Source organism: Mytilus trossulus, chromosome 5 (assembly GCF_036588685.1).
Source record: "Mytilus trossulus isolate FHL-02 chromosome 5, PNRI_Mtr1.1.1.hap1, whole genome shotgun sequence".
In the NCBI taxonomy this organism is placed as follows: Eukaryota; Metazoa; Mollusca; class Bivalvia; order Mytilida; family Mytilidae; genus Mytilus; species Mytilus trossulus.
Genome location: NC_086377.1, coordinates 62,125,730 through 62,147,817, shown reverse-complemented (window position 1 = coordinate 62,147,817; position 22,088 = coordinate 62,125,730). Strand labels below are relative to the sequence as shown.

Below are 22,088 nucleotides of genomic sequence, written 5' to 3'. Positions count from 1 at the left end.
AAATGTAAATGTAAATTTGTGCAACTGATGACCACAAAGATGATTTAGGTGATATTAAACCAAAACCAAATGAGTTTCATTCTGAATTAAAAATATGTGCAAAACTTTTATATCTTATGTTTTGTATAACATAAATAAATAAATAAATAAATAAATATTGAGATGAATACAAAATACATTCTAATAATGGCATCCGTAATTCATTTTAGCTTACATTCTTAATCGTAAGTATTTAGTCAATTCGTTTTGATCTTTGCATTTCCAAGGAGCAACCACCACAAAAACTGGAACGGCTTAACTAGACTTTTAGCATCACATAAGTTCACACTTTATGCAATGACAGTAATGGCAAAAATAATTATGCTATAAATAATGCTTTATAATTCTTTGGTTTCAGGTATCACAGATGGTCACTGTTCAAATGTCGTAATAAACAGTCATGGCAAAACTTGTATTGTTCCTGTAAATAGATTGAAGAAATGTACTGTTAATAATGATGAATATGTCCCAAGGGCTAGTTATATTCATAGCAGTTTATAAGAAATATGTCATTGTATTTCATTACAGTAAAATATGATCTAAAATTGTTTTTCAGGTCAATTATGCTAAAAAAATGAATACAACTTTACAATTGTCAATGATTAAAGGCAAAGTTGTGTTGACACATAGCAGATATTGGGCATGTGCTTTTTTTTCAATATTCCATACAGGTTTACTATGCACCATTTGATTAGTTCATTGTTGACGGCCGTTAAGTGGCATTTTGGTATTTTCATCATTGTGGTTGATTTAAAGTGAAGATTGATTTCTTATATTTTGTAATTCAACATTAAATTGAATCACCTGATGCAGAATGATTTCGATGACTTCATCAATATTTTCAAAAATAAAAATAACAAAAAAAAGAAGAGTAAACATGACTCTATTTTTTTTATTACAGACTTAAATACTAGCAAATGAAAAACTCACATAGTTTGGCACTAGCTTAGAACGTCTGGCTCTCATATGATGTAGTGCATGTACTACACTAACATCTCCATCTGACTGAAGTCTGTCCATACATGCTCGTACTAAACAAAACAGTCCGACTTTGGTAGCACCATTCCTGTGTTACAAGAAATGAAGTTTTTTTTTGTATTCTTAATTATTACTCATCATTGATATCTTAGTCAGAAAACTATGAATAAAAAACAAACCTCAATGTGTAATAGCTTTCTAATAAACTACTACATAATTCGTTCATTTTTTGATCATATAAAGTTAACATTTTGTAAAAGGACAAAATAATTTCTTGGTATAACATTTAAGGTTCTTTTTATTATTTTTGATAGTCACAATCATTAGTACAATATACCTATTCATTTTTATTATTCCCCTACATGTACTAGGTATTTATTTTGTGTTTTATTTTGTTTTTGTATACGCACCATACGCACCATCATGACGTCCAGGACAACGCATACAAAAAGAAACAAATAACTCGTTTGCATAAGAAAACATATGATACCTCAAATATTTACAGTTGTCGTTGGCTTTAATATAACAATGAAAGAAAAATTCATACTTACATGCAGTGAACAATAATAGGATGTTTGACGGAATCCGACTGCCATTCGGTGACAGCATTGATAAAATCAACAAAAGATTCTACAGATACAGGTGTGACCTTTCCCTCTGACCAACGCTTATAATGGAACTGGTTTACTTTATAAGTTCCTTTCTGGTCCTGCAAAAAAAGATTAAGATATAATTGAAAATTACATATCTCGCTATAGAGAATATTGACCTATGCATTATGATAAATCTCCTCCTTAGGTTTCTGTTGTAACAACCTACCCCTTTTTTGTCCTTAATCTACCAGTAGCACCATTTTGTATTTCGAGATATAAACTAAATGGAATAAAATGAAGTTTAGGAAGTACATGAATGCATTGGAAAGTAAAGCTATACGATTTAAATACTTTGAATTTACGATTATTATTTTTGTTTACGTACTTGTCTAAACAATTTTACAATACATTTATATTTCTCAAATAGAAAATTAAGCGTCTTTCTTATTGATGGAAATGCTTTCCAAGAAACGAACAAATCTACTTTTACCATCCTCAATCAGGTCAAATGCATCAAGTAATAAAAAATCAAAAATACACCATTAAAGTTTCACCATCTAACAACCATATATTTTGACTGTGCTATAGGTGATATAGCATCCCACTTTCAGGCATTAAATTATATTATTCGAAATAAAACAGCAAACTTATTTAGCAAGTGAGACTGTGCATGCAAAAGACAAACTTATAATATTGACATTCTGTGTTCAAACGTGTAGTTAGGGAAATTGAAAATGCATTTAAAAAAACCAAGCAAACGAAAAAAAGAAAAATAAGCAGATACAATACGCATAACATCTATTTAATTTTACAACAAACTATTTATAAAATAATCTATGTTCCTGTCGTTGGGAAGTAATTGCTACGGGTATTACCTGTTAGCCTTAAATCTAATAATCTTTCTTTTTGTTAGTTTTAAAAGTATGCTTTTATTCCATCAATTTCTATGCCGTATAGTAAAAAGTAAAATCACAAAAATATTGAACTTAGAGGAAAATCAATTCGGATGGTCCATTACCATACGGCAAAATCAAATAACAAAACGCATCAAAAACTAATGGACAAGAACTGTCATATTCCTGACTTGGTACAGGCATTTTCAAATATAGAAAATGGTGGATTAAACCTGGTTATATAGCGTTAACCCTCTCACTTTAATGACAGTCTCATCAAATTCCGTTATATTTCCATTCATGCGTTAAATAAACAGACACAATTAATAAAATAGTCAAAATATGGGTACATGAAATCGTAGTTTGCATGAAATAACCACCAGACAAAAAGTTAAAAACAATGTTTGCATTAAAACTACTGATGATGATATATATGTTTTAACGATATGGGAAGACATACAATGACAATTAATCATTAGAGATACCTGTGTTTACATCTTTTAAATTTATAAATAAAGACAACAGTAGTATACCTCTGTTAGAAATTCATAAATCGATTGAGAAAAAAAAAACCAACTCCAGGTTACAAACTAAACTGAGGGAAACGCATCTAATAAAATGAGAACTACGACACAACAGAAACACACCACTAAAATGTAACACATACAGAAACGAACTATAGTATAACAATGGTAATTTTTCCTGACCTGGTACAAGACATTTTAATTAAAAAATCGGTGTGTTTAACCTGGTTTTGTGACTAGCAAAACCTCGCATTTAAATTCAGATTAAGAAACGTAATACGAGGTAAGTCAACTCAGGTACCTTACATGATAAACAGATCCCACTTGTGCCTTCTAAACAGATCCCACTTGTGCCTTCCACCGTGCATCAATTCAGTAATAAGTGGAATTCTATGATGATACATCATATATTAGAATATGGCTTGAAGAAATAGATTGGGGTGGGACTACAACAAAACATCTTACTTGGCAAAACTGTAAATCTTCGTCATATCAAGCATCTATTACGGAAACTGACTTTTAAAGTGATTTAAATATTAAAGATTAGTTATTGCATTAGGTTGCTTTATATGACGAAAGCTTTTGATGTATTCTATAATTACATTGTATCATGTGTTTTGTTGTGACTATTTGTTGAAACTGACGTTTTAAATAAAACAAATGTAAATGGTTACGTTAGTAATAAAAAAAAAAAAAACATTCTAGAATATGTTAATTTCAAATATTTAAAAGTAATAAAAAATACAAAATATTTTTCCCGAAAATAACTAAGATTAAGATTTAATAAGATTTGATTCACCAGCTCTGAAATATTTACAAATTATTCTAGAATGTCTTACAAAAACACTATGCCAATTTCTTAAGGCAAATATCAAAGTATTATTTTAATAATTGTAAATTTTGAACAGTAAAAAAACAAACTATTCAAAAACAAGTTCTGTGAATAAAATGTAAGTATATTGTTAAAGCGTGCATGTAACACGTGGTATATTGTGATATGGTCACGTGGTCTACTCACAAGAACAGTAAGCATTTCTGATTTACTTTCAGGCTGTAACCATGCAGATATATATAGAGTATAAGATCGACTTGATATTTTAGTCATGTACTGATGAATTTTCTTTATAAATGCAGTCTTAGAAAAACTGAAAAGTTCATCTGGGTAGAACTTCAATACGAGTTTTTGAACATACCTGTAGTCGAAAGTGGTACATGAACTATTTTGATCAACATTGAATTAAATTGTTTTATAGAAACATGATGTTACGATGAAATAAGACATATATAAAATTACACAGAACTATGTACAATGAAATAAAAGGGTAATATTTATGGGTGACCATTTGAACATCTGAAAAGTATGTTGTTTGTCACCAGGAATAGAAAATACAAGAAAAAACTACACATGCTGTGAAAATGTGCTTATGCTCTGAATTTTCATGCAAAGGTGTATAATTAAAACACTATTTATTTCAACATGCTTATTAAAGTATAACTAATTTGGAGATTACATATTAGAAATTGTATAATCACAGATATAACAATATGAGCCGAAACCATGTTTTAATGTGAGATGAATAACATGTACTCAACAAACAGAGATAAAAGTTACATGCGCTTATCAAGTTAGATGATAGAAAAATATCACAACTCATAAAAATCCTCACAAAATGTTAGAATAATTGACAAAACTTTATACACAAGTGTTAATTTCATACCTCAAGTCCTTGCTTTAATCAAATAATTAGTCAGTAAAGATTTTAAATGAAATGAATCAATGATAATTGTAAAATATATGATTAAAAAAGGGTACATGATATTAAACTATCTCATCAAATAGATATATAATCTCGATAAATTGAATGTATTATAAATGCAATACAGGTAATTGTAATTTGACATGTGTCACAAGTATGTCTCTTTAAAAAATCTTTTTTTTAAATGTCTTTTACAAAATGTAAATGAAACATAAAACAACTTACGCTAATATATCAATACATAAATATATGGAAACTATATATTTGAAACAAATGATTGAAAACTTGATATAATACGTGAACTTACATCCACAGCGAACTTGAAGTTTAAGCTTCTTAATGTATAGTCATTGTGCTCCTTTACTTCGGTGACATTTATAGAAAACGGTCCCATTTCCATGGTTTGATTTGCCTCTGGCCAATAATGTTCATTCACCTACATAATATGAAAAGAATATGACAGCATAATGAACTAAAATTGTATTTGCCAAATATTGGTCAATTATAAAATCACAAAATAATTATCTTCTATTTATTCATATAATTGGGAAGATTTGCTTTAATTCTGGCCAATAGTGTGCCTTTACTTACATTACTTGAACTGAAACAGAATTTAGCTGACTGCATATGTATAAACATGATAATTCATTCTTAATATCTAATTATAATTGAAGAATCGTCAATTATTTGGCTACTGTTTATATGTCCTTTATGATCATATAACTCTTAATGCGATTTGGTACTTATACAGAAAAGCGCTTTTATTGCATGAAATTGCATCATGTTGTTTTCATTTCTCACAGTACTGGATCGATATCTCTGCCTGTTGACTATCAGTCCCCAAGAGTACAATCAGTTTAGTGTACTGATAGACTTAGATTAAAACGTTCTAAACATGTATATTTATTTAATGTTTATATCAGAAAGAAACTAAGGTGTATATTCAGACACTCAATATTCGGCTATGAGCGTTCCTAATGAGTTAAATCCAGAAAAGCACTTCCAAACAGATTTACTATGTGTCATTTTCATATTTTGGTTTTGAAAACAATTCATACATCAATGTTTGGAATTTGATACGACTGTCATACAAGTGAGAGGTTTAGCTAGTTATACAACCAGGTTCAATCCACCATTTTCTACATTAGAAAATGTCTGTACCAAGTCAGGAATATGACAGTTGTTATCCATTCGTTTGATGTGTTTGGACTTTTGATTTTGCCTTTTGATTTTTGATTTCCCTTTTTGAATTTTCCTCGGAGTTCAGTATTTTTGTGTTTTTACTTTTTACTTCAGAAGACATTTTACCAAACAGAGTCAGGTCTTTTTTCCTACATTCATGAGATATATCAAATAGACAATCGAGATAACTAACAATCTGACTCTTAATAACTAAATTCGTTTTATTAAAAAACCAATAATCAAAGTCTTACGGTGATCCCTGAGGTATCATTGTCCAACATGACAATAGTTCTAACTTCTTCTTGGAAGATCATTCTACAGAAATCAACGATAGTAGAACATTGTGGCATCTCGGTGGCTATAAAGCAATATTTGTTCCTGAAGGACTGAAAAAAGCAGAATACATTTTTTAGTAAATAATTATCAAAGGTACAAGGATTATAATTTGATACGCCAGACGCGTGTTTCGTCTACATAAGACTCATCAGTGACGCTCAGATCAAATAGTTACCAAGCCAAACAAAATCACAGTTGAAGAACATTGAGGACAACAAATTTCAAAAAGTTGTATCAAATACGTCTATGGTAATCTATGCCTGGGATAAAAAAAAATCCTAAGTAATTCGAAAAAAATATTCTTTCGTAAACAGGAAATTTCTTAAATGAACACACAATTGATATTCATGTCAACACCAAAGTGCTGACTAAATACCATCAATCGATGATGATTATTTTACCGGACTCTTTACCGGATTTGTTATCACTTAAGCAACACGACGGGTGCCACATATTTAGCAGGATCCGCTTTCCCTTCCGGAACATATGAGATCACCCCTAGTTTTTGGTGGGGTTTGTGTTGTTTATTCTCTATGTTGTGTCATGTGTACTATTGTTTTTCTGTTTGTCTTTATCATTTTTAGCCATGGCGTTGTCAGTTTATTTTCGATTTATGAGTTTGACTGTCCCTCTGGTATCTTTCGTCCCTCTTTCAAGTAAAATAACAAGTAGCTCATGTTGAGACATTATTTTCACATAGTGTAAAGTGCGGTTCGGTTATTTTATTTTGCTCTGGATTTGTCTATATCATTAGCTAATGTTTTGATCCCGTTTTTGTTTAACTTTGTTTGGTTGTTCCTGTATTTTGTGTTATTTAAGAGATAACAATATTTTAGCTTTATTGAATAGTTGACACAGCAATTACATATAATTTTCAAGACAATTTTTTCAAATAAACGGAATACACAATCTATTGTTCTATACTCGTTGCATAGTAAGATGGGTGATGAAATTAAGCCTTTTATTTTAAAGTTAATCAAGAGCACTTGTTAGTACTTAACATTCTGCGTTAAGTACTGACGTGAGTTATAATACACATTTTTCCCGTTGATATAGGAATTGTTTACACACTAACTTTCAAACGCCGTCAGGCAGATGCTGATATATAAATTTTGTGTTACATGTAGTCGTCCCCTTTTAGTCATAGAGTTTTTATGTAGCAGCGCATATGTTATCTCTGGGCTTTCAAATATTAAGGTATGATATATCCTGATGAAGATACAATGTAAAAAAGGGAAAAGTGCATGTTTTACATTTATGTTAAAGTATCTAACAAGTCCATGTTTTGTGATAGACAAATAACAAGACAACTCACCGGCAAGTATATAGCATTTATGTAATCTGTACAACCTTTTATCTTTGACCATAGAAACACACGACATTCGTCAGCTAAAAAGAAACACACGACATTCATCAGCTAAAGTAATACATATTATTTTTGTAAAGCTTTGTATAAATAAAACTAATTTTTACATATACATTACACCTGTAGATTTTTATATACAAATTCATTGGATATCAAGTTCTGTCCATATTATAGAAAGAAGGAAACTATGAAATTAATTCTTGTAAAGGTACAAACTCTAAGTTATTTTGAACAAGTAATTATTTAAACAACGAAATCTCCACTATTTCGATAATAACCATCAAAAATATACCTTGTATTTTTCTCTCAACGAAATGTATAATAAGATTCCCCGAAGTGGTTGAATATCAGAATTATTTGGTGTACTAAATTCATTCATATGATCTGGGTTTATGTATTTACAACATTCAAACTGTTTATTTTTAAGTAATATTTTATTATGTACAGTTTTCGATATCTAAACTATCCGAGTCATTTGCGCAGAGGTTCATTTGCAAATGTTTATAATGGTTTCAGACTTGAAAGTAGAAGGAGTGTGCATCTAGTGTACTAAATGATAAACTCCGAAACGTCAATAATATTTGGCACACTTCTTTTGTAGATTAAAATTATATGAACGGAAGCAATTGTTTATGTACCAGATTCTTATTTTGTCTTCTACAGCTCGTAATCATTGAAATTTATTTTGATCATAATGACATAATTTGCAAATATAAAATGAAATCCTGGTATCTATGATGAGTTTATTCTTATTACTTATAAAAATAATCAGTAAATTATGTTGATTACTTACATGCTAAAATATTCGAATGTCTGTTTCTATGTTTATTTTCCTCGGCTTTTGCTGCCTCGTGTGAACGTTTTACTCTCTGAGTTTTCACTTCCTGAATGTCACAAAATAAAAATATAAAAGTTCTATGTCGTATTGGAAACTTTAGTGAAAACGTTTTGATGGATAATTATTTCTAAGCAGTAAAATATATATAATAAAATTCACACTATTAATAACTTGCACATTACTATATGTTCAACCAACTGATGGTAGGTAAATATTTAAATTTTATTTTATCGAATATTTAACAAAGTGATACATATGTTCTGAAGTTTAACAGTGCTTTATAAAAAGCATCTTCTTGATTTTGAGAATACCATTACAGTTGCCAATTGTTTTCTTGCCAATATGAAGATAATTTTTCTTCTAGGTCAGATATTGGAAAACCAAAGACAATAAGGATTACTTACTTCAAATTCATTTTGTAATCTGGTAAGTCCTGATCTAGGATCTTTAATTTGCATTTGATTATAGTAATTTTCAAACTCGTCTTCGTCCACAGGAGACTCGGACGTGAGCAGTGCTTCGGCTAATGCTTGGTGTAAGAAAATGTACTGATCCTAAATGAAAACCACAACATCATATAATAAAAGCATATTAAAACACATAAGTTATACCGGCTTTGTAATAAAATAAGCAACACAACGCGTGCCACATATGGAGCAGGATCTGGATACCCTTCCGGAGCACCTGATATTACTCCAAGTTTTTGGTGGGGTTCTTGTTGCTTAGTCTTTAGTTTTCTATGTTGTATCTTCTGTACTATTATTTGTCTGTTTTATGTTAATTATTAGCCATGGCGTTGTCAGTTTATTTTTCTATCTATGAGTTTCACTCTCCCTCTGGTATCTTTCGCTTATCTTTTATGTCATCAAGGTATTATTAGCTCAGTGGTCAGTACTTTGGTTCTGACTTGCTTTATAGTAAAAAGTAAAAATAATAAAAATACAGAACTCCGAAGAAAATTGAAAACGGAATGTCCCATATCAAATGGTAAAAGCAAAAGCTGAAACACATTAAACGAATGGATAACATGATCATGACGTGGGACAGGCATTTTCGTAGGCTGAACATAGTGGTAAACCTTTCTCCGTTGTCATATTTGCAAATAATTAGGAGTACGATTTTAACTACGCCAGGAACAGCTGACTTGAACTGGGTAGGCGTTTCCGTTTATATTCCTGTTGGTCATACAACTACTCTATATGAAAACAAAACGTTCCAGACGGACACACTTTATATTAATCAAGTAATTATTAAAAAAATATAGTAAAGGAAGTCTAATTATTCGACTCACTTCACATACTTTACTTAGAAATATTGACACTATTTTGCAACCAATGTAATATTAAACTATTAACTAAATCAGCAAGTTAATGATTCAATTAAAAAAAAAAGCACATATTACGTAATACACAAATAAATCATCACGACTAAATAGAAAATAGTTGAGGGAATTGATCTGTTCACTTACAGGTGTTTGCACCATATTTGGCCTGGCAATCCTCATTTTCTCTACACATTTATATATGTTTACTCTGCCCTCACTGTCAGCTTGATCCATCAAGTAATCTATTCCTATAAATGTTCCGGTTCTCCCAACTCCAGCACTGAAACAAAATTAAAACGTGGTTTAAACGACAGAAATCTACACCACATAAGTTTTATGGTCACCTTCAAAAACTGGTTTAGGTTTAGAAACTAGACATATAAATAGCACGATTTGTACAACACTTTGAGTAGAATTATAGACAGTTATTTTGGTAGTGCCGTTGATTTTTAGTTTTGCATTGGTATCGTCTGTGCATATTAAATGTGCAAGAAAATTGGTACCGTTAATTTTATTACTTCCACTGGGTCGATGCCTCTGCTGGTGGACTATTAAACCCCGAGGGTATCACCAGCCCAGTAGCCAGTACTTCGATACTGGCATGAAAATACGGATTTTTTGTGTTATTCAAAATTTGCTGTTACAAAATATTACAAATTATAATAAATTAAGGAGTGTATTTCCCTCATGCAAAGTTCTGATTCCTTTCACTAATTTGGCTATACTTTTTGGACCTTTTGGATTATAGCTCTTCATCTTTTATATAAGCTTTGGATTTCAAATATGTTGGCCACGAGCATCACTGAAGAGACATGTATTGTCGAAATGCGCATCTGGTGCAAGAAAATTTGTACCGTTAATTTTATTAAACCGATGGTTCAATTTCCCGCTTAGAGCATTAATCCTTCTCTTTTTAAAATTTATTGTTAAGAACCACACATGAAACATGTGTAATAATTTTCAAGTTGATTCAACTTTATCAACAACTATCTGTCAACATACGGACGTGCGGGAGGACGAATAAACGCACAGACCATAAAACGTAATTCCCCTAGGTGGGAAAAACCAGAAATGTTTCGATTTTTTCTTACCTGCAGTGAACCAATAAAGGTCCTTCATGACGCAGACTGTTGACCTTACTGTGAAACTCTACAAGTGTTGTAACATATTTAGGAACATCTCGATCAGGCCATGACGTAAACTGTAAATGTTTGACCTGGAGCCTGGCATTATCCTACAATACGTAAGGGGATGTACTTTAGATCTATCGTCTTATTTAACATAAATATATTGATTTAATATAATATTGTTGTTATAATAATTCCTATTGAAGGGACAGAAGACCAACAACACATAGTAGGAATATGTTCATGTAATTCAAAGAAACAAAACAAACAAAACAGAAAAAAGACAAAGAATAATTACTTGATATCTATTTTGTCAAGTTTTATTATAAGTATTTTTTTTTTATTCGAATATTATTATTTATGAATCTTTTGAAAACGTCTGGTTTCACAATTATAAGCCTGTCATCTTGGATAATTTTTTTTCTGCTCAACGTCAGTAAAGACATTTATATATATACAACATCTTTTTATATCTACTTTCTTGAAGACAAATGTAGATAAATGAATCGGCAAAAAAATAATGTGAATTTTTTTTTTCAGCTTTAGAAATCTATGAACTTTTATTTTATATGAAAAGACAAGAGCCAAAATCGTTTTAAAGAAACTCTTGAATATTAATAGTATTAAATGGTTCTTTAAAAATAAAAGAATATCCATCACCGAATGCATAGACTTTGAGAGAGATTAGATTAAGGAAACATAGACATAGTTGAGAATTCACCAATATTTACATATTAAGTCATCTGAAGATTATTTGTATCTAAGGAAACATCTACTAATAAAGTACTACAAAAATGTTTGAAAATCCATTTAGCTCTGAATAAGATGGCACATTTTCTAATATTCATATATACTACTATGAACTACCATTTTTACCGTAAAAATAGAAAACTTCATTATTTTAAAAATGAATGATATTATTCTTTAAATATTTTTCACAACTCACTTAATACTGGCTATACATTTAAGTTCAACTACTCTAAAGATAGAACAACTCCGATACTATAATCTCTAAACTAAGATATTAAAGCAGTTAATGTAGGTACAGCTATTATCATGGGATAATATATGAAGTCATGCTTATATATATTCGTGTGTAATAAGGTTATAACTTTGGGATGCCTTTAACATGTTATTATTGATTTGTAATATTGCAAAAAGTATTTAAGGAATGACTGTAATATTTTTTATGTTTTTCGAAAAAAATATTAGTTATTTTTTATAATTGAATTCTAAAATTCCATTTTTAAACCAGCGTAAATCGTGAAAAAACGTTGATGATGTCATGGTCACACGACTAGATTGTGTCTATGATATGATAAACAAAACGACGTCAGCCATTCAGAAGACGCGTTACATCCAAAATTAAATTATTGCTAAATAATAGGATTGCTTTTAACCAAACAAAATATTTAACAGTAAAATAAATAAAAAAGATAAAGAAATATTTCAACTACTTATCTTATAATGTACGAAGAAAGCTACTAGACATATGGTATGAACACTTGTCGCAAGTCCGTATGTAAACAACAAAACCTATCTCATTTAAAAACCTCATGGACAAACCTGGAACAACTAAATCTGTCACATTGTCCATGATCGCATTTTCAGTGGCTATTTTATAACTAAAGCGTAGACGCTAATAAGCATTAATGAATCATATAGCATAAGATTTATTCAAAAAGAACTACATATTTTTCTATTTGCTTATTTGCTTTACTCCTAAATCCTTTGTGATTGTCTTTATCAATACATTCTTCTTCAACATTAGAGCTATCATTTTTAATGAAATTTGACGTCTTGAAAAAAAATTAACGATTGCCATGTGTATAAATGAGCAAAATCAAATGTCTGCTAATAATTTCTTCTGAAACATCAATTCATAGCTCCATCAACATGCAAGAGTAAATATGTTTATGTTTATCATCCAGTGAGTATTTGCTCAGGCATATGTATGACGTCACATGCAACGTTATTGCAAATAATTAAATTCAATGTAACAATGATATACATATATAACTGAATTCAGTTTGGTGATTATGTTGAAGATGATGAAAGTCAATATACGGGACAGAAATAACGTTTACTGTAAACCGACTTATTTTCGCGGATACTTTATTTCGCGTTTAGCCCTTTTGAGTCCATTTCGCGACAATTTAATTTCGCGATTTTCTAATTAACTTGATGTTGTTAAATTAGGAAAGATCCAAGTTTTACATATTCGCGACGATTTAACTTCGCGATACTTTTCTACTCGCGAAAGTCGCGAAAATAAATGGCTCGCGAAAATTAGTTGGTTTACAGTATATCAATATCCTCAACCCAAGATGTTAATAATCAGCTGAAATGTTCCCTTAAACTTTACTTTTTTTCTACCTTATGCTTTGCATAATACAACATTATAATTTACTACAAGTGATAAATTACAAACTTAAAACTAAATTTTGATTTACGCAAATGGATACGGAAAACAAAAAATACATTACTGACGTTAACTGAGATCAAAACGATCCATGACAAATTATTATGCTTATCAAACTGTGTCAAAGATATACTAGTAGCTTGAATAAAGTGGTTATTGGCACATATACTTTGTACAAGTAATTGCTTTTACCTTAGAGGTTAAAACAATTTTTTACCGCATTTACAAATAAGTATAAGCAAGAACTAAGGTTTTTCATATTTTTTATAAGTTTCCATAAAATGTATACTTTTAAAAACCTTATTTTTTCTAAAAAAAAATAAATTTCTAATCTTCAAACTACAATAAAGCTTCTATCCGTGTATATATTTCAGCAAAAACGTCTTAAAAAGTAATAAAGGTTAATTATTTCCAAAACGCATCTGTAAAAAGCAATAATTCAGTGAGGTAAAAACTTTTACGCAATAAATACGATAGAAAGTATTCGAGAGATAATGTTAGTGAGTATTCGTGAGGTTCTTACAACATGTACACGGCTATCTTTCCACCTGAGAGATTTCTAAAAAAAAGATAACCAAATATACACAACAATTCTATAAAACAAGTCCGACAATTGTGAGTAGTTTTCTTGGTGATAAAGCTTAGTACAGGCGACAAGCGCGGAAAACAGCAATGGATATGGAATACAGGTCAGCAAAAAAAAAAAATGTGTCCAAAGGATTTTAATATGAAAAAGTGTTCATACCATATATATCAAACTCAAAATATCTTGGAGTACTGCATTGTAAATAATTCAACTGATAGCAATAAAGAGTTGGGAAAAGCTCGATTGTTGAATGGACAGAAAAAGACAAAACAATTTGAAGCCATCATTCGAAAACAACAAGAAACAGCGATTATGCCCAATGAAAATTTAGAGTAAGTTCAATATGTTTGTGTTACAATTGGTGTTTCATCCTTTACGTAAATAACAATTGACATTTAACATCTCACGTGTATTGACACATTTTATTATCTGCATTCTTAAAGGCTTAAAGAAGGGGGAGGGTTTACATAAAAAATAAATAAAGCAAAGGATAATATAGAACAAATAAAAAAAAATTATACTCCGAAATAAAAAAAAAATGATTGAGATTGAGGAATGCTGTTGTTGGCTGAGAGTTCGAAAATCCACCCTTGAAATGTTACTAGTATTTTTGTGAATGAGAGTTGCTTATCATATATTTAAATCATGCTTTGTAAATCATATATAGGTATATTAGTCATATTCAAAAAGTATAAAACCATCCCTTATCTACTGTTTAATAAGCTTTTCATACATATTTTTATCATCCTATGCAACGGTAGTAAGCTCTTTGCTCGTTCCATTTTAAATTTGCAATTCTATAAAAATTGAAATGCTACACGAATTATTTTAACAAGTTCCATGCACTTACATAAAATGAATGTTTTTTGGGCAGAAATTCTATAAAACCATTTGAATATATTTTGATAACTCAACGAATGTTTGCTTAATTATTGTTATATGGAATCAATGAAGATAATATGTTTCTGAAATGAAATCTAAAATGGAAGGCATTTGTTTTAGAGAGCATTGAACTATTATTTTAAACCAAATCCAACACGTACGATAAACTCGTCAACAATTTGTGTGTCACGTTTTTTTTAATCTATTAATGGGATACATGGTTAAAGATTAACTGTTATCCTCGTCAAACAAGTAACCAATTAGTTTAATTATATGAAATGCACACAACATCATCATAATTGAAAATAGTTTACAATACAAGAAGCTATTAGTTAAAAAAAATGTACTTAATCTTTACATTAACATATCAAAAACAACGATAGGAATTAGAAAATATTTTCACAAATGAACATAACACAATAAATAAAAGTTTTGTGAACCAACGCATTTACGGCCTTTTGATATGATTTACGATTAAATTAATTCCCTAATATACTATGTTTCTAAGAACATATAAAATAGATACACACAAATTCTTCACGAGTTTATATTGAAACAAAATATGTATACTTCAGTAGTTGTTTGTTCTTCGTTGGCGTCGATATTTTCAGGATCAATCTATTTGAAAGCAAATTACTAAATTCTATTACGTACTGCCTACAGGTATCCAACGCATTTATAATCACATGCCTTTTGCAAGAGCTACCATGCCTGGTTTTATTTTCAATTACTGTGCATTCATTATTTTCGTTGGTACAAATTTTCTTGGATTGAGGAAAACTTTTTTTTGTCGATACTTAATTCCGTGTTGTTCCAAAAGTATGCATAAAGCAATTTTCGATTCGTTGAATTTTTATATACGTACGTGGTTTCCCTGTTTCCACAAAATCCACAAAAATTATTATCCAACGTTTAGTAATGAATCCACAGTATATTAAGTGTTTACGGAATATTTAAAATTTACGTAACTGTATGACTTATGAAAGAAACGACGACTTTGTAGTTAAAGGATTTGAAGATACTAAGATGACCGTATATATCAAAGAAACATTTTTAAGGAGGTAGACCTACGTTAAAAGAAATAAGTCTTTCAATCATCAGAACGTTTTTGTCAACCATATTCCAAAAATTGTTCTAAGCTTCTAGGTTACTTTGATAAGTTCCAATCTGCGTCAGATAAATGATTAAAATATATTGATGAAACTTGAATTTTACAAACGCGTCACTGATTTAAGGAGTTATTTCCATGAAATAAGGTATACACCCTTAACTGTTATCCTGCTAAATTTGAGTGTATTTCTTATTTACAAATTAATAAGACATAGACAATTATTGTATAGAGTGACGTATTTTTTGTACCATTTTTCCAGTTAAGGCTGTGTCTGGTATTTGTAGTATGTTTAGTTTTCATGTACAATTTATTGAATTAAACACGGGCATGCTATTAAATAAAGTGTAGTTTTCCTTGCATAATATCCTTTTAGACCAGGGCATGTTATTCAGTGAATGATAATTGGTACAACAGTTATAGATATACTTTTAGCTTATACGATACATAATGACAGAAGTTCGTGAGTTTTAAGATGCCTATGATTAACTATACAAGCTGTATCTATACGAAGGTAGGGTAAGATTGGTTGTTTTATACGCATTCTTGTGCGCATGTAAACACTCACATGAAGAATACTCTAGAATGAAGGCAAAATAACAACAAATATGTTTTTAAATATACTTCATTTCTTTTTCTTTTTAGAATGACCGCTCTTAAATCATAAATACTGAAAAAATGTCCTACAAGATATGATATTCAATCACGGTCGTTCGTTTTCATATACATATACAATAAGGGATAAATGTTATAAAAACACACAATATTTTCTCAGAATTTAAAACTTAACTATATAAAATATTTCTATGACCTTCAAACATGTAAAAAAATATTTATAGAAACAAAAATGAAGCAACCAGGGCAGAATTTCCATTTCGAATTTTAGATTGCAATAACTGCCTTATCATAAATTGAATTTTCGTCACAAGAAAACATTTTTTATCACGAGTAAACATTTTACAGCACAAGAAAACAATTTTTATCACGAGTAAACATTTTTTTATCACGAGTAAACATTTTTTATCACGAGTAAACATTTTTTATCACGAGTAAACATTTTATATCATTAGCATACCTTTGTGACAATGAGGTTGGTGAGTATAAAGTCAGCAAAAGTCTCCTGATAGTCAAACTTTACATATATATTACCAAATCTCTCAGTCTTGTTCTCATCAGGCCAATACTTCTTACACTTTATTTGCTGCAATGATAATTTTGTTAAATTACAGTAGTTTATCTAAATACTATGGAAAGTTTTGATATTCTTGGATAAGTGTTATCTTTCTAAAATAATAATAAAGAATGTTAGTAGTTTAACAATTGCTGGTGTTAGCTTTATTTTATTTGTAAAAACAGCTTTTCCTCATTTTAGCCCTTTTGTAAATCGAATCATTTATTTGAATAACATGAAAACTAAAAGAAAAGTAATTAGCGACAAAATGGTCACCAAATGAGTGCATATTTCATTATCTAAATTGTTTTTTCTTAAACGGCAAATATACGACACGTTTGTTGTGATGGTATATACTTGTGTTTAACTTCTTATTTCTACTGTATAGAAGAATCAGAATATATCTGATTACAATGTAAGAAACATGTTTTCCTGTTTTGAAGCTTTTATGGTAACTATATCATATTAAATAACCAAATTGCGCCAACCCTTTCTGTAAAATATAGTAGATTTTGACTATCCATAGCGTTAAAGGGTTCTATTTTATATACACCAATGCTAATAATGCCACTCTATCTTCTTTTAAATTCTAGCAAAGCTGCTGGGAAATCTAGTGAGAAAGAACTACATTATAATAATTACTCTTACATAAAAAGGAAAACCCTTCCTTTAGAAAACAAAAGGAACTATTTAAATAATATGAAAATAAATCTTTTAAATGTCGTTTTTGCAAACAGTTTTTCTGGGCTTACTTTCAACAGGAATGCTCAAACCATTAATATTAAAGCCAGGGCTGCATAATCACGCAGAAACTCTAAAACGCTGGTTTTCTAAAGGGTCCTTAAACGAGTAGCAGGAATCATTAAAAGTGAGCTGTATGTGTTGAAAGGTTAACCAATCAAATAAAGATACTTAATGGCAACCGAAAATGCATATACAAACAAATTTGTTGATATTTATAAATCTGATGCACATCTCCTCCCGTTAAAACGGATTTAAATAGTAAGATACTATGCTGAAATTGTTTTCATTTAGAAAACTTTGTAAAAAGACAAACACGACACTTTTAAAACCATGTTTTTGTCAATTAATTATCAATTCCTAGTTTACTATAAACTATTAGATTTTACGGGAAAGCTATAGATGGAGATTTAAGCAATGATCAAGATGCTAGTTGGTCACTAAACAATTGATTTGTGTTACCTCTAATTGGCAATCGTCCTGAACATCACCCTACATATATATATTTTTAAACAGTAAAATCACAAAAAAACTTAACTCCGAGGAAAATTCAATCGGAAAGTCCCTAATCACATGGCAAAAACGAATGACAAAATTCATCAAACGAATGGACAACAACTGTCATATTCCTGACTTGGTACAGGCAGTTTCAAATGCAGAAAAAGGTGGATTGAACCTGTTTTTTTAGCGCTAAACCTCTCACTTGTATGACAGTTTCATCAAATTCCGTTATCTTTACTACAATGCGTGAACAAACAGAAATTTGTAAGTTTTTGTATATTGGATAGACTTTTGTTATCAATTATGAATAATATCCAATTTAACATAGTGTCATGATATTTATCAGAAATTTAACTCGATTTAACTTTAAGATTTGTTTAAAAGCTGCTAATTCAAACCAATTCTTTGAAACACATATCATGTATAATTAATATAAGAACCAAAACAAATACGAACCTATGCTTATACAACCTGTCATAAATAACCACTAATTCCTATCAAACTAAACAATAGTTATAGTAAGAACTGTATTCTTTTTTGTTAAATATTCAAATTGTAATGACAAACTTAAATGATGTAAACAGTCATATTACACTATATCATCGCGATATATCGACGGAATTAACAGTTTTAGACAGTTTTTGTGACATATATATGTTTGCGATACAATACAAAACATGTCAACAATGTTGTATCATACGTACCCCAAGTTCAATTAGGTTTGTTAACATAACAATATTTTGTATCCTTAGCTGCCAAACCATCCTCCAGAAGTCATCCACCATTTCATCTGTCGGACCTGTTAAAAACAAGAGGTAAGTACCAAACATGACTTTCATAACTCAAAGAGAAATAAACAACATCATGATAAAAATGAAAGACGATACAAAGATGAACAAATCAACTAAACCATACATACAAATATTCTGCCCGACCCAAATGGATGTGATCGCAGGTGTTTTGATAGGTGCAAATAAACTCATCATAGATACCAGGACAAAATTTAGCATAAACGTCAGACGCGCGTTTCGTCTACAAAAGACTCATCAGTGACGCTCGAATCCAAAAAGTTAAAAAGGCCAAATAAAGTACGAAGTTGAAGAGCATTGAGGACCAAAATTCCTAAAAGTTTTGCCAAATACAGCTAAGATAATCTATGTCTGAGGTAGAAAAGCCTAAGTATTTCCAAAAAAATCAACCCTGTGATTGAAACAAATTGATAAACAGTTTTGGAAGTAGGAAAAAAATACGTATGTTACATTTACCTGTGTAATTGTACATTTTTACATGGATAAACTTATTGTTCTCATTAAATTCTTTTCATATTTCCCGTGCTGTATGAACCTCCAAATTGTTATAAGATGTATGTCCATAATATTAAAAAAAAGTAATCTCGGTTCTGCAGGAAAGAAAAAAAACCACACTGTGACATACCTTGACATGCAATGTAAGCTCTGGGATCTTGATACCCCTGTAAAATATAAATATGAAAATGTATTATATTTATATATATAAAAAAAACTCATAAACGAGTCTAAATTGAAAACTACGTTCAAACCTATGATAGCGTTGGATAAAAACCGCAATTTTTATACGTGTGCATGTAAAACAAATTTCGTTGTAGAAGGGTCTAAAAACAAAATAAATCTTAATATAAATTTTATACTAAACAGAAAAAAAATATTTGTGGCCACGATGTTATGCCACAAACAGAAGGTGTCAATAATTGTTTAGTACACCAGGTCCGGATTTCGACAATAAATGTTTCTTCAGTGATGTAAGGGATCGAAACGCTATTTGGAAGGCAATATAAAAAGTACCCTCATTTTTAGATAGACTCTTGAATTTTAAGAGTCAATATAGGATGAACGGATTATATAAACCGGAGGGAAAATATGATACAAGCCAAAAAGAAAAAAATATAATCGAGTCTAAATTGAAAACTACGTTCAAACCTATGATTGCGTTGGATAAAAACCGCAATTTTTATACGTGTGCATGTAAAACGAATTTCGTTGTAGAAGGGTCTAAAAATAGCACAAAATCATTTTCCAAAAGACCAAAAAAGTGAAAAAGTATATTTAAACAAAACGCATTAGACTTAAAGGTCGAACAACTGATGTTCTTTAACCCTGCTGACTGCCATTTGCGATTGCCAAATACAATTGATCACAAGATGTAACAGAATGGATCTTAATATAAATCTAATACTAAACAGAAAAAAAATATACTTGTGGCCACGATGTTATGCCAATATTGTCAAAAAGTGTCAATATTTTTTTAGTACACCAGATCCGGATTTCGACAATAAATGTCTCTTCAGTGAAGTTAGGGATCGAAACGGTATTTGGAAGGCCATATAAAAAGTACCCTCATTTTAGATAGACTAAACTCCTTATATATACCAGGATTAAATTTTGTATTTACGCCAGACGGGCGTTTCGTATAACAAAGACTCGTCAGTGACGCTCGAATTCAAAAAATATGTATGTTAATCATATATTATTTCCCATTAACTGTCTTGCGCAATACTTACATCAAAGTATGACGCATTGATATAATCAGAGTTATCAACCGTTGTATAAGTACTTCCGTCTTCAGAATCAATAACTTCCGGTTGTAGAACTACCCTGGAATGGTCATCTGCAAAATTGATTTGAAAGTATGAAATTTTTATTTTGTCCAGGAGGTCAACAAGACATTTCTAGCACTTTTAAAAATATGGTTCATGTTCCCTCAGATAAGAAGACTTAATATTCTTATGACCCCTTTGGGCATAAAGATTTTATTATTTTCCGAATTATTATATCCCTGACCCTCAAATTTCAGATTAACTGTTCCTGATGATGGTAAAATCAGAGAAGCACTTCCGTCGTATGGACATTTATAATGGGTTTTTTTCTTGACACATCTTTATAAATAATTTTACACTGTTAAAATACAATTGTTATATGTCGAAATATAAATAAAAGGGTTACATAAACTAAAACTATATCATTGCATGTATGTGCAGTTAAATCGTGAAATTGATTTGTGGTTGAAAAATATTAATTATAATGTTTCCTTTGAAATATTTCCGACACATTATGTTTCTTCAATTGCTGCAGTGGTCAAATCAAATTGATTGAGTGCCTCTGTACTGACCACCATTACATAGTTTATGGTTACTATTAGTATTTTATATGTTACATATGTTTATATTAAGTCGACTTACAGGCATAAATATTTTTGTATCGGTTCTTTCGTTTGTTGCCAGGTCTCAAAGCTATGTCATATGAATGTTTAAGTCCATGTGGTAAACCCTGAAACATACAAAGTAAACAAATAATTTCATGTGAAAATGTCGTTTGTTTTATCTTCTCGTCTGATATTTTTCTTTGCATCGTAAAAAACTGTAAAGCATACATTAGGTCAAGAAACGTTATTCATCATTTGTTTCATTATTGCAGCTTTGGATAATATCTTGGAACATCAGCATGGCAATGGGAACTTTGGTTGAAATTCATTTTTTTTTACCGTGAACACTTCAAGCTAATCTACTAAGGCCCTTTTCTGTTTGAAAATTCTGTGTTTCGTATAAGCTGTGCATAAAAAAGCGGTATCATGTTCTTATTGAACATCAGTAAATACTTAGCACTACTGATGGACTATCATGCTAATTGTGTCGCAATTGTTTGATCTACATTGCGTTCCCTGCTTATTAACTGTTTGACTGGGCTC

The 22,088-nt window shown here is 30.2% G+C and overlaps 1 protein-coding gene across 1 annotated transcript in view; it reads right to left on the bottom strand.

Annotated features, from left to right (window-relative positions):
* The window catches only part of LOC134718163 (multiple epidermal growth factor-like domains protein 6), a 43,150-nt gene continuing 21,062 nt past the window's right edge, over positions 1-22,088 (bottom strand). The window contains exons 6-22 of the mRNA XM_063580653.1: positions 21,583-21,670; positions 20,905-21,011; positions 19,803-19,839; positions 19,073-19,167; positions 17,031-17,156; positions 13,903-13,938; positions 10,922-11,064; positions 9,975-10,110; positions 8,911-9,060; positions 8,462-8,552; positions 7,618-7,691; positions 6,218-6,352; positions 5,092-5,220; positions 4,046-4,078; positions 1,569-1,726; positions 970-1,105; positions 1-460 (exon numbers count right to left, since the gene is read on the bottom strand). Coding sequence (XP_063436723.1) covers positions 401-460; positions 970-1,105; positions 1,569-1,726; positions 4,046-4,078; positions 5,092-5,220; positions 6,218-6,352; positions 7,618-7,691; positions 8,462-8,552; positions 8,911-9,060; positions 9,975-10,110; positions 10,922-11,064; positions 13,903-13,938; positions 17,031-17,156; positions 19,073-19,167; positions 19,803-19,839; positions 20,905-21,011; positions 21,583-21,670 — 1,734 coding nt within the window. The 3' untranslated portion in view covers positions 1-400. The remainder of the gene's footprint in view (positions 461-969; positions 1,106-1,568; positions 1,727-4,045; positions 4,079-5,091; positions 5,221-6,217; positions 6,353-7,617; positions 7,692-8,461; positions 8,553-8,910; positions 9,061-9,974; positions 10,111-10,921; positions 11,065-13,902; positions 13,939-17,030; positions 17,157-19,072; positions 19,168-19,802; positions 19,840-20,904; positions 21,012-21,582; positions 21,671-22,088) is intronic.